General features: G+C 36.7%; 2 protein-coding genes across 2 annotated transcripts in view; both read left to right on the top strand.

The window, feature by feature from the left end:
- Positions 1 to 5,625, top strand: part of LOC307146282 (trypsin) — a gene marked incomplete at its 5' end in the record, with an annotated part of 6,731 nt that extends 1,106 nt beyond the window's left edge. The window contains 4 exons of the mRNA XM_079850181.1: positions 1,768 to 1,927; positions 2,333 to 2,474; positions 3,853 to 4,116; positions 5,415 to 5,625. Of these exons, the coding sequence (XP_079706307.1) occupies positions 1,768 to 1,927; positions 2,333 to 2,474; positions 3,853 to 4,116; positions 5,415 to 5,585 (737 nt within the window). The 3' untranslated portion in view covers positions 5,586 to 5,625. The remainder of the gene's footprint in view (positions 1 to 1,767; positions 1,928 to 2,332; positions 2,475 to 3,852; positions 4,117 to 5,414) is intronic.
- LOC307146410 (integrator complex subunit 11) overlaps positions 1 to 14,432 on the top strand; it is a 229,447-nt gene that overhangs the window by 57,814 nt on the left and 157,201 nt on the right. The gene's annotated exons all lie outside the window — the stretch shown is intronic.

Genomic DNA, 14,432 nt, shown 5'->3' with positions numbered 1-14,432 from the left:
GGGCGACTTGCAGTTCATTTTGATTTTTGAAACTTTCGTTTTAAAATGCCAATGAAAACTGTATTTTGTCTTTTTACTATTTGAATAAGTTTTAGAATTTAAAGTATTAGAACTAGTGCCTTAATCACATCCAAAATAAAAGTTTGTGTTTACATAATATATATATGTGTGTGTACTGTGTATAATCATTTTTTCTGTATAAATACACACACATGCATGTATATATTTAAGAACAAATGTCTTAATATACATGCAAATATTTCTTAAATATGTACATGCATATGTGTGTATTTATATATACAAAATAATTATGTATTATGTAAACACAAACCTTTATTTTGGATGTGATAAATCGTGATTAATCGTTGCTCAGCTCTAATTATAACAGTTGTCAGGATCGAGTTGTCAACCAAAAAAAAAAAAAAAAAAAAATTATTAATTAAATGGATGACATTGCAATCTTTTAGACTCAACATGTCAACTCACAAAGCATATTGTAATGGAGAGCAAATTTAATATTTTACTTAAGTCTCCTTATTCTTAGTTTCTCCAGAGAAAAAATATATATTCATTTCATGTGTCTCCTTATGAGTTTCAGAGTCTGCATTAAAAAGATCTCAATATAATCGCAATATGAATTTCTTCAAGTGTTTTAAGTGTTACTGAGACAACATTGATGCTTAATAGAAATATAAGTCAAATATCTATTAAGTCTACTGAGCTACAAAATAAAAAAGGGAGATTTTTATGGATCTTTCCAGTGACGGCTTTTAATACTGTGTTGCTTTTTTTTGCATGTCTGGCTGAGGTTTTGTCACCGCTATGATTTATTACAGAAATGAAATATGAGGACAAAGTTAAGTTTAGTTTCATTGATGGATGGGCCCTTCATCCTGACAGCCTGCACTGAGTGCATCTTCACTGAAGGAAATCCAAAGCAAATCGTTTTTCATTTCCAACACAAAAAAGCCCTAAAATGCAATTATAAAGTTTAGAACGCACGTAAAAGATTAATTAATCCATCTGATGCTGGAATCCCTGCAAAGACCCGCGCACGCTGAATTATAAAAACATACCAAAGACATTTGAATCCCCAAACGCTGTCATTGAAATCCCCAAACATTGAACTTCAGCATTGTTTACTGTTTTTCGCTACTTCACGACATAAAACAGCAAACAATGGATGTACATAACCTCTACATGTGCGGGGAATTCAATGCTTTGTGCTCTTTAACGTTTAGGATTTCCTCACGTTGAGAGCTTCATAAAGCAATCAGATAAAGGTCACGCTGCTGCCAATCCTCGTGAGCTCCAGGGTCATTCAGTCAAGGTTACATAATAGGTTCAATCCAGAAAGTATGCATTTCAAATGGCCAGTCAATGGCTGCTAAAATTGTATAGAATAACTTGAACCGCTGCACGTACAACTGCCCAATTGTTAGACTGTGATCAATATGCCCATTGGAAACCAGAGATGACTTCTAACATCTCAGACAGCAGGATTCATTCAAATCAAACATCTATTCGTGACGCACATGTCGGGAAAATAGTCTTCTGTGTACAGATTTAGATGGGGGGGGGGGCATTGTTTAGTATTGACATATCAACCTTAAGTTACACACTTTCCTTCCGAGACAAAGGTGTAGATTCAGAGCGTCCCTCACGTGTGCATGTGTCTTCTGTTGTATGAAAGGAAAATCTAGACTAATGTCACAGAGATTGGAGATGCTGTCAACAAAATCACGTGTCTCCTGTTTCGTTTCACAGGTCAGGATCTGGTACAGGCCCGTATCGTGGGTGGATACGTCCCGGTGCCATACTCCATCAAGTACATCGTGTCCATTCAGAGCGCTACGGGCCAGCACTTTTGTGGCGGGACCTTAATTAACAAATACTGGGTGCTGACCGCAGCACACTGCAATATAGGGTAAGACGAGCATCACTGGATACAGGACTAATGAGTTACACACCAGCATTTCAATAGGAGAGATGAGTTTAGTCAGTGGGTTAGTCACTTAGATGGCACAACGAACAGAACCATTGCAACAGTTTTGGTAGATTGGTAATAAAATATGTTCTAAAAATGATATGAAAACGTTACTGCTGAATGTTCTCTGAATGTTGAAAACGTCCAGTTTTTTATGTTTTTTCTTGGTTATGCGGACGTTCCATTTTATCACTCTTCAAACATTATGGGAATGTTACTTTTGAATGTTCTTTATCTGGGGTGTGTTATACAACGATGTAACTTGCTGCTTCTACCATAGTATGATGCATTTAAAATGCATTTTTATTCAGTTGGATAAAAAGCAGTGTTGGTTTGTGTCTCCAGGGAGGCAAACATGAGAATCGTGGCTGGAGATTATTCTGTGGGATTATATGAGGGGACGGAGCAGTTTCGCAGGCCTCATGTTTTAATACCTCACCCACAGTACAACAAAGCCACCAATAACGCAGACATCATGCTCATTAAGGTGAGGCAGTGAATCAATGCTCCTGTGTTACACTGACTGACTCACTGTGAACCATTTATTCTTTTCATGCATTCAAAATGAACACAACAATCCGGCATCAATTACATGAAGTGATGTATCTCTTAGTAATAATTAATGTAATATGAGTGCATGCATTTTTTTTTACACATCTAAAGTTTTATAATTCAGATTCTATACTTTTATATTATATTCATTATACTATATCATTTTTTAGTATATTAACAGAATAGCATAAATGTTTCAGTTTCGATTTACTCACCCTCAAGTCATTCTAGGAGTATATGACATTCTTCTTTCAGACAAATACAATCGTTGTTTAGCTTTATAATGGTAGTACGAAGCCATTATTAACCCTCTGTAGCCATGTGGAGCACTTTTATGATTAGCACTTTTAATATAACTCAGATTGTATTCGTCTGAAAGAAGAATGTCAAATACACCTAGGATGGCTTGAGGGTGAGTAAATCATAGGATAATTTTCATTTTTGGGTGATCTATCCCTTTAAATCAGACACAGAGATATTTGATTACATTAAATTAATGAATTATAGCATTTATTTGAATTAATTATCGAGAGAGAGAGAGAGAGAGAGAGCGAGAGAGAGAGAGAAATAGGAGATTTGTGTGTGAATTACCTGCGTCTGTGCAGCGTCTCTCTCTGTTTAATTACTTCAAAAACAAAATTTTGTAAAATTATGCAAAAAGTATCTAAATAATATTTAATTAAAGGGATAGTTCACCTCAAAATGAAAATTAACCCATAATTTACTCATCCTCAAGCCATCCTAGTTGTATGTGACTTTCTTCTTTCAGCCTTGTTTTTTGAAGCCCAAAAAAGTTATAATTATGGATATTTTTCTTACAAAAACACATCGCTTCACTTCACGTATGGATTACGTTTATGATGGATGGATGCGGTTTTTTGGGATTCAAAAAGCAAGGCACCATTCACTCCCACTATAAAGCTAGGAAGAGCCAGGATATGTTTTAATATAACTCTGATTGTGTTTGGCTGAAAGAAGAATGTCATATACACCTAGGATGGCTTGAGGGTGAGTAAATCATAGGATAATTTCATTTTTGTGTGAACAATCCCTTTACGTAAATATGCCAGCTATGAAATTAGCCTTAGCAAGACAAAAGAGTTGTCCAAAAAAAAAGTTCAAATGCCATTTCCATCACATAATGCTATGAGATGACACATGATAACATAACACATGATTTGAGATGTGGTGGAAATGACACCAGTGAAAACATTTACTTATTAAATAATATAATGAACATGCACACTTAACTTCAGAGAATGGTATTGCATGCTTTATGGATCCTATTAATGATTTCTTTTCCTCACCTGTAGCTGCAGTCTCCCATCTATCTGAACAGCTACGTGTCTCTTGCGCCGCTGCCTCGGCAGGACGCCCAGGTGTCCGTGGGTCGCGTGTGCAGGGTGTCCGGCTGGGGCTTCACCACTCCGATGGGAGGAATCCCTGCGACGCTGCAGACGGTGAAGCTGCCCATAGTGTCCAGCGCAGTGTGTAACAGCACAGACTCTTTTAATGGAAGCATCACGGAGAATATGATCTGTGCAGGATACAGCGCAGGAGGAAAAGACGCGTGTAAGGTGAGACAAACCATTACTTCACATGCACTAAACTTAATGTGGATGGCACAGTTATCATGCACTGAACTTTGACCTTAAATGCTTTTGGAAATCTGGAATTTATGAATATGTGGTAATACATTTAAAAGGTATTTGGAATAAACCACTAACTATTAGCAACACTTTAGTGATTTACTGGATGTTGACTTTGTTGTCAGGAACAGGGCCATCTTGTATTCAGCCATTATTTGGATATCACATTGTTTTTGCCAATTATAAAACTATTTGTGAATTTAATTGCACTTCTGACTACTCTACTGACTGGGTCTAATTAAAGTTAAAATGTGTTGCCTTTTACTTCAGTTAGAAGATGAAAAAAACAGAAAAACAATCCAATTAAATAAACAGTTTAAAAGTTAAATGGAGCTCATTTAATCAGATAGCAACTTTCTAATAAGCTAGCACTGACAGTCTTGTGCAATTTAACAAAATATTAAATAAAGCGAAGCACAACATTTGATCTGATCAGGTATGTGATAAGTCTTATTCAGTCAGGTTAGAAATATCTGGTAGAAATGAAGGAATAAAGAAACAAATAAGTAAACAAATAAATGTATGCTCACCAAGGCTGCACTTATTTGATTAAAAATGTTCAGCATCATTACTTGTCACATGATCCTTCAGAAATCATTCTAATATGCAGATTTAATGCTCAAGACACATTTCTTATTATTATCAATGTTTAAAACAGTTGTGCTGCTTAATATTTTTGTGGAAACCATGTTGCTTTTTTCAGGATTGCATGGAAAGGATAATTGATAAATATAAAGCATTTATTTGAAATAGAAATCTTTAGCAACATAAATATCTTTACTGTCATTTTTGATAAATTTAATGCATCCTTGCTGAATAAAGGTATAAAAAAAATTATATAATTTTTTTTTTTTTTTTTTTTTTTTTACACCAACCCCAAACTTTTAAACGGTAGTGTAAATACATAAATCCATATATTTCAACCCCTCTATTTGCCTGGCTCCAGTCTGGTACTTTTTATAATCCAAATAAATTCCTGATGGATATAATTCAAGTTCCGTCCATTGTTTCTTGCTAAAAAGGAGCAGATTTGCTGGCTTTACAATGTGTCAAGTTCACCCAATGACACTGAAACAACAAGAAATTGAATTACATTTATAAGGCAATTCAAAGGCAATACGTATCTCACATTGCTGTGGGCTTCACCTTCTAGTTCTAGTTTAACCTCTTTCACTCTTCTCTGACCTCTCTGTCCAAAATCATTAATATTCTTGTCTTTTCTGCAGGGGGATTCTGGAGGGCCGCTGGTGTGCGAGGGCCGCGTGTACGGCATCGTCTCCTGGGGAAATGGCTGTGCGGATGCCCAGTACCCTGGCGTCTACACGTCCGTCTCGAGGTTTCGGCAATGGATCGATGGAACTATATTTGGCTTTTATGGAAGGTGCCTCAAGTATTAGACTTCAGTGTTACCCTAGCACTCCCCTAATCGACCTTGAAACAGCCTCAAAACATGCCATATTGTACATAAATAGTGTTGCTACTTCTATTTGAAAAGTTGGAGAACTTTGTTTTTTTAGATTAGTACACTGCTGTTCTGAAACAGCACATCTGTTCCTCAACGGCTGGTAGGCTTTTTTTAACGGTAGTTTGTGCAAACTGTTCCTTAAATGTGCCATAATGCTGCTTCTCTGCAAACGTCTTTGAAAAATAAAAATAGGTATTGTGACGATGTAGTCATATAATAAGCCATTAAATGTTCATTCATCCCTTTTTAATATTAAAAGGAATATTAAAAAGGAATATTTTCCACACACACAAAAAAAAAAAAAAAATTACAAACATTTTTTTATGGTATACTTGTGAGAATGATCAATTCGACATTAAAATGAATGCAAACAGACTTTCATCTGGACTATAATCAAACCAGTTTCATATATTAAGACGCATTTTGTGAGTGCCTACAAAATTGTATTGTATTGTGTTTAAATTGTAATAATATTTCACAATTACTGTTTTTACTGTATTTTTGATCAAATAAATGCAGCCTTTGTGAGCATATGATACTTCTTTAAACATGTACATTAAAAATGTGTGTAAACTTTTGAGCAGCACTGTACACACACACACACACACACACACGTACACACACGTACACACACACTCATGGGATATAATTTCCCATGATTTAGAATTGCTAAGAACTCTTTGGAAACACATTACTGATTAAACACAGATTACTGTCGTCTTTTTCCCAAAAAAAAAAAAAAAAAAAGAAGCCTAAGATTCGAGCAAAAGTATAGAGATATATTCAAGAGATCTCATCTTTGATTTTTTTCTACTATAGTCTAGTTCTAATAGTCTACCTTTAGTGTTCAATCTGTTCCCTATCATCTGTTCTCTTGTGTTGGTGTTTACCTCATGAATGGCTGAGGTTATTCATGAAAGTGATTCCAGGAAGGAGTGGCTGAAATCTGGACATATTAAACTACACCTGATAGGTCATCTGCGGCCATATCAGCACACCATAAATACTGCACGCCCTACTTTGACAAATCTCATATTACACAACTAGGGATGTGTCCTTCAGTTTAAGGGAGTGTCCTTCATCCAGTGATGGATATGAGGCTCCAGCCTTAAGGATTACATAAAGAGACGTCTCTATTGTGAGATCCAAAACTTGAGCACATCACAGCGGACTTTGAAAACCTATCGCATGACATATTCAGCCATAGTCGGAGCATCTCAAAGGGAAAACTGATGTTTTTTGTTGTGCAGATTTTCACATTGTAGGATTTAGCATGGACTAACAATAGTCTCATGATCGCAGCTCTCAGGGGAAGCTGGCTTTGTTGTCAAATAGACAAAACATATCATGAAACAGTGATATGCATCTGAAATAAGACCAGCCTTTTCATTTTTTCCCCTAATCTAGTTTGAGACAAAATTTACGAAGTACACCTTGTGCGTAGAACTGAACTGTCAGGTGTAGTTTAGGAACTGCTCGTGCGCGAGGTAAAAGTGCGCAAGCAGACCATCTACGGGACAAGCCGGATTCCACCATATCTTTATGTACACAATAATAATATTTTACATTGTAATCCTTTTATTTTAAATATTTGGCATGTTTGTGTGCTGGTGCGCGTCCCTGTGTGTGTAATAAATAGAGTGTATGCGCGTTGTGGACCCACCTATAGGCGCACATTACTAATGGGCTCATTAAATAACAAAAAAAAAATACTTTAGACTAGGTTTCAGTTGTTCAATGGCGCAGTCTACTTCTGTTGCCTCAAAATAGCAACGCGCCAACAATGCACCAAAACACACCTAATTTTCAGACCAGCACGCCCATGGGCGCACAGATGGGGCAAGTCCATTTGCTCTTTAAACAACTTGGCGCAGGACGTGAAAATGATAACTGTGTCAGGCTAAAACTAGCAAAAAACACTGACAATGAAAATACAATGACTTTGGTACCTCTGAGATAGATAGATAGATAGATAGATAGATAGATAGATAGATAGATAGATAGATAGATAGATAGATAGATAGATAGATAGATAGATAGATAGATAGATAGATAGATAGATAGATAGATAGATAGATAGATAGATAGATAGATAGATAGATAGATAGATAGATAGATAGATAGATAGATAGATAGATAGATAGATAGATAGATAGATAGATAGATAGATAGATAGATAGATAGATAGATAGATAGATAGATAGATAGATAGATAGATAGATAGATAGATAGATAGATAGATAGATAGACAGACAGACAGACAGACAGACAGACAGACAGACAGACAGACAGACAGACAGACAGACAGACAGACAGACAGACAGACAGACAGACAGACAGACAGACAGACAGACAGACAGATAGATAGATAGATAGATAGATAGATAGATAGATAGATAGATAGATAGATAGATAGATAGATAGATAGGAAACAGCTTGTACATAACTTATCTAATGCAATGATTTTAGTATCTACTTTTGGTGACTGTATACAGTATGAAAAGAAAATTGACAGACAGACAGAACGTCAAACAGACAGACGGAGCGATAGACAGACAGACAGATAGATAGATAAACAAGATAATTTTTGCAGTGATCTGTGAGGATTTATGACTGCAAACCACAAGAGGGCGGTTAATCCACATCCATTAAAATAAAGTCATCTGGGATCTTTTGTTGTATAATATCCATACAGAATGTGCTGTTGTTTTTGGCAGAAATACAGAAGAACCTTGTTCTGCCGGACAGGGCAAAATATTCAGACTCCAGCTCAGCATGACATCATAAGAGACCTCTTCCTGACTGATGCAGTGTTTCATTCGTATCTCTGAAAATCAGACACAATTACGAGGTAAGGTCCGGTTCACACAGAATAAGTTTTTGCTTTGGAAAACACAAGACGTGGGCAGAGGAATGGGGGAAAAATGCAAGGTCTCGAGACGCATTTTTTAAAAGTTTAACTGATTTGAACTTTTTTAGAATGCACGTCATGCGCGAGATGCCACAAAAGACGTGAGCGCAACGGTCAAACACGTCAGTCTAGTGTGTTTACATAGAAAAATAATGGAAAAGTAGCCTAGTTGAATGGAAAAACGGGTTTCTGTGTGAAGGGCCTCTAAGGATGCATGCAAAAATTATAAACATGTAACACTGTAAAAGTTAAAGGGATAGTTCGCCCAAAAATGTCATCATTTACTCACACTCAAGTTGTTCCAAACCTGTATGAGGTTCTTTCTACTGTTGAACACAAAAGAAGATATTCTTTAAGAATGTTGGTAAGCAAACAGTTGACAGTGGCCATTGACTTCCCTTAGTATTTTTTTTCCTACTATGGAAGTCAATGGCACTGTCAACTGTTTGGTTACTAACATTCGTAAAAATATCTCCTTTTGTGTTCAGCAGAGAAAAGAAGAAATGTGGCTTCAAGAGGGAGGGGAAGTCATATTGATTAAAGATTACGAGGGTGATAATGAATACTACAATATCCCACATAAAGTCACACACTTAAAGACATAAAGTCACCATGAAATCAAACAAGCGAGCGGGAGATTACTCGCGACTTCCGGCCACTGTAAGAGTTAAAACGCCCTCGGAATGGGAGGGGCTAGAAAGTAATATTCAGTTGGTAGTCATATACAATTTCACTGCTAGATGGTAGAAAATCTTACACAGTGTAGCTTTAATGCAGCTTCCATCGGGGTTCACTCTACCACACTGGCACGTGGACTACATTATGTTCCACTCTTTCAAATACTTGTTTCAATTAAACACTAACATTGCTACAAGGTTGAATTTGAACTGGAACAGCAAACACACACACAATATAGCCATCGTGCACACAAGTGGATTCATAGTTTGCTAGGTTTGACTTTGAAACTTATACAATTGCAAAGCTATTGTGATGTATGGTGAATGCACAATCTCAAAGAAAGCATGGGTCAAGATGAGTGGTCTAAATAGCTTTTTATGGTTTTTGTCATTGCTTGAAACTCTGACATCTGTGTCACAGAAGAGCTCCTTCTTACCTGTAGGTGCCCTTGTGAAAAAGAAGTGCGCTTAATTGTATTGAATGTGCACTGTGGTGTACTTCATATCTTAAAGTATATTTAAAAAACTGGACTTGCACATTTTATTTCATATTAATCAATTTAAAGCATTTAATATAAATTGAACCTATAATAATTTTTCATATAATTGCAATCAATCTATCTATCAGTTTATCTATCTATCAGTCTATCTATCTATCTATCTATCTATCTATCTATCTATCTATCTATCTATCTATCTATCTATCTATCTATCTATCTATCTTTCATTTCTATAATACAGTAAGTAGTCTTTTTAAAAGTATGTGACTCTTTTCCAAAAGGGTATAAAGTGATAGTTTACCCAAAATGAATATGATTTACTCACCCTCGTTTTGTTCTGAACCCTTATGACTTTCTTGCTTCTGCAAAACACAAAGGAGAAAATTTAGAATAAATAATTTTCCATGTTGTTTCCATGCAACTATAGCTTTTTAAGCTTCAAAAAGGACACAAAAGCACCATAAAAATGTTATGAAAGTTAAAACAACTTGCACAGTTATCTTCTGAAGCCATACGCTAGCTTTGTGTGAGAAACAGACCAACATTTCAATAGTTCAATCGCAAAATCTACCCGAAAGTTCAAAACAAATCGATGAATCAGTCTGAATAATTCATTCTGAATCAGACTGATCCAATTTTCAGTACTTCTATGTTTGTCATAAAGGTTTGGAATGACATGATGCAGGGAAAAATGTGTCCATTTTTATTTCAGTTGAATTATCCCTTTAAGTCTGTGGTTTTAAAAGGAAAATATAATGTAATATTTGAGCAGAAGAGCAGCTTTCCAACTAAATTTCATACCAGGTAAATGCAAAACTCGCAGTCTACAGCTAATGAGTCCCATCAGTCAAAGCTGAGTATAACACTCTTTGCTCACAACGAATGATGCAATGATTGCTCTAACAGTTTCAGATGTACCCAGCCACTTAGTGTTTGAAAAACACATTTGAAAATGACGGCATCTATTTTTCACCTTCAACACGCAGAGAAGCTCAAATTGAGATGAATAGCTTTACTTCACAGGTCTGGCACATTTAACAGCTTACCTGAGAGTCCTCGGACATGCGTTAAAACCTTTTGACTTTAGTAGAACAGTGAAACATTGGATGAAACTAAAGAAATCAAATGTCCTTGTCACAATCATGCACCCATTTGAGACACAATCAATCAACACAATTGCTTTTAGTCACTGTGTACTTCAACTGTGGTGCATAGCAAGCCTTTTCAGCTTGTCTGCAGCTTCAACCACTGCAGGTATATATGCCAGCTGTCTTATTGAGATTTCTTGTAACAAAATATTGGTTTTAATCAGGCTATGGCAGTGCATTTACATAATGTATCAACAATTCTAATAATAACACTGTGCATGTGAACATATTGCAGTGGGCATGTCTCAGAGAGAAGTCCTTTCAGAAAGAAAAGAGTCTTGTCTCCTTTGACGACATACTATGTTAGGAGTTTTGATTAAAGTGCTCTAGTTTCTATAGTTCCTCAGAGACCTGCACAGATAAATCAGCTTGGCTCCCTCCACATAAAGACGAGACCGGAACTGAGTGGGTGAATGGAGAAAATGGGATATGAGTTAGACATAAAAATGTTTCATTGCAATGCACTGCTGAAGTGGTCTGGTAGAAGACTTAATGGTTCGTAATTAACATTCTCCATCCTGTCCACTGACTAACATCCTACAGTATTTTCAGTGGTGTTTCATAACAAAAGGTCGAAATGGTGATGAATTCCACATTGTTCACCGTCTTCGTCTGCACTTAAGTCTTGAGGACAGATGCACTTAGAAGTCTTTAAAGAGAGATGCAAAAAAGCAGGTGACCGTCGTTTTATTTCGCCCACTCACTGAAATTTCACCGTAGGTTACAGCTGACACATCGTTTCAGCTTTGAAGTGTGGTACGTCTGGTCAGTTGAATGTTCACTGAGCTGAATCATTTTTCCTCTGTATACAGCTAAAAGGTGCTTTTCATCAGTATTTTATAGCTGATGTACAAAAACGCAGGAGATATTTCCGATTGTATAGCTTCATTACAGTGCAGAGCTGTAATAACCACGTCTCCTGTATTTCACCAGCATCCATAAAGGTGCTTCGGCAACCAGTATTTTCTGTTTGTTGCAGTCAATGTTCATTTTTCTCTGCGGTTATTGCTTATCCAATCTGTTTTGGGCCATTATATGATTAGACTGTCCTATACACTTAGCAAAAATGGGTAAATTGTTTCAAAAGCTCCCAGTCAGCATTTTCTGGCAATATTCATCCAATATAACAGCAGGTTGAATCTAAAAGAGGTGTCATACATACTGAGTTTCACCCTCAAAGTCTGGTTTTAAAAATGAATCAGAAATGGTTAAGCAGACATGGCACATCAGAGCTTCAATAGGAAGACTAGCAGATGGACGACAACTGATGAAAGCTATTGTATAACACAACACATTTCCTGCCATGTAAAAGTTATTTAAAGCCCATTTCTGCCCAGCTACAGGAGGATTAAGAGTGGTCAGGAATGGTATTTTACCCAAAAAAATCCTGTGGCTTAAAAGCTAGTTTCTTGGGTTTGATTTCCACTAATAAAAACTGACAGCTTGAATGCAGCATCTGCCAAAAAACAAATCTAGAATAATCAACCCGATTTCATAGTAATTCGTACTAATTCATACGACCCCACTCGTACGATTTTTGCTAAATCGTACATATTTTAAGAGTTGCCCAATTCATATGAATTCGTACGAATGACCTACACCTGACCCCACCCCTAAACCTACCCATTACGTGGATTTAAACAAATTGTACAAATTCGTACGAGTGAGGTTGTATCAATTCGTACTGTAAGACTTGAGAAATTAGAACATGCCGGGCAGTCTGGTTGAGGAACAACCACTCCCTGAGAAGACAAAGGATTTTTTCTGGAAATTAACATTTGAACTCTCTCTTGTGAAATTAGCATCACCATTCGAGACGCAAGTCTCACCTAAGCATCATCCTAATCTACATCTCTTTCCCTTGACCCCTCTGTAAGGGTGGATTTCCTGCAGGGGTTCAAGCTGCAAGACTGCCGAATGACTAAAGAGAGTGGGAGGAAAGAGGAGGTAAAGAGAGAGAGCCCCAAGAAAGGGACCCAGAGAATAAGAGAGCCAGAGCACCAAAGAGGCAGAGCAACAGTTACAATCTTCTTTTATCCCTTCCATGACCATGTGACTAAAACCCAAATGAGACATTCAAACTGACCAATCGAATAATTACAACTTCCCCCACCGTACTAAAGGTGTGACAATTCATCAACCCCCAAAGTACAAACGTCTTGACCTACAGGCCTAGATCACTATCAGCCCATCTGTGCCTTTAGGAACTCCAAATGGTCCTTGTGGTAGAAAAGGGGGTGGAAAACAGTAAAGCAAATGTCTTGGTTCATTTCAAATATATTGGATTATTTTCAATCCTACACCCCATTCCCCTTTTCCTTCTCACTCGTGCTGAGATCACCTGAAATTCACCCAAAAATCTATATGGTTTAATGTGAACAATTATCATACAAAACTATACATGTTTGGTATCATTTGGAATGTCTCAGTGCAACTGGTACAAATGTCTCATTCTCCACAGAAGTAAACCAAAAGGTAATAAAGTTTTTAAGAGTTTAGAGATATCTTGCTTACAGAGGAGGGTGTGTCTTCCAGGCAAATGGCCTCCTGCTCTCCAAAGGTGTAAACTCTGAATGCAAATTCCCATTGTTAGCAAATGTTTCCATGCGAAAGAAGTTTCTGTCTCTGTCTGGGTATTTAAAGAAAGTGCACAAAAGGCTCAGGGCAATTTGTAATGAGATCGGCCCATAATGCTTAGTGTCTCTCAGACACTCAGCATCATGTATTTCTTCAGTCAGGTACTCTTTGGGCCCTATCTTGCACCCAGCGCAATTGACTTTGTACACCGATGCATGTATCATTCCTATTTTGCACCCGCGCACAGCGGACTTTTCCCTCCACAGACGCACGTCGGTTAAAGGTGGGGTAGGTAGGATTTGTCTAAAAAACTTTTTTCCAAATTTGTTTAAACTTACTTTATATATCAATACATAATTAAAATGTAAGTACTCTGAAAAAAAGAGTATAAAAATCGAGTGACTCTAGACCGTTTAATCTGCATTAAACACAGCTCATTATTTCCATTCGGGACGAAACTGTTATTGATCAGACTGGCGAGTTTGTGATCATGAGATCCGCGTAATATTACTGGCCGACTCTCTGAGCGACATAAATTCCTAATGAACGAGTAAAATATAAAGTAAAAAGTTAAATAGAATAATCAAATGTATTGCTAATCTATTATATAAATGACCAATAACAAATTGGCAATCTAACCTAAATTCGAGGTTGTGATAAAATGGAGTCAGATTAATTAGAATCAAATTACTTTGCCACGTGGAAAAGACAGTAACACGCAGAGACCTTCACCTGATTATTGGAAACTGTCGTTGGACAGATTGGGCAGGCCTTACAGTACAAATTAACCACCTCATAAAATTCGTTTGATTTGAAAATGTATTATTTTAGATTCATTTTTTGGAATTAGAATTCGTACGAATTAGCCACCTTTTACTCACTCGTATGAATTCGTACGAATTGGTCATGAGATAGCGTTGGAATAATCATCTTATTCTCAAAAAATGACATTTGCAGAGATGTTTG

This window comes from Squalius cephalus (genome assembly GCF_949319135.1).
Source record: "Squalius cephalus genome assembly, chromosome: 18".
Lineage (NCBI taxonomy): Eukaryota > Metazoa > Chordata > Actinopteri > Cypriniformes > Leuciscidae > Squalius > Squalius cephalus.
Note: the sequence above shows the minus strand (reverse complement) of the source record. Positions and strands in the feature narration are given on the sequence as shown.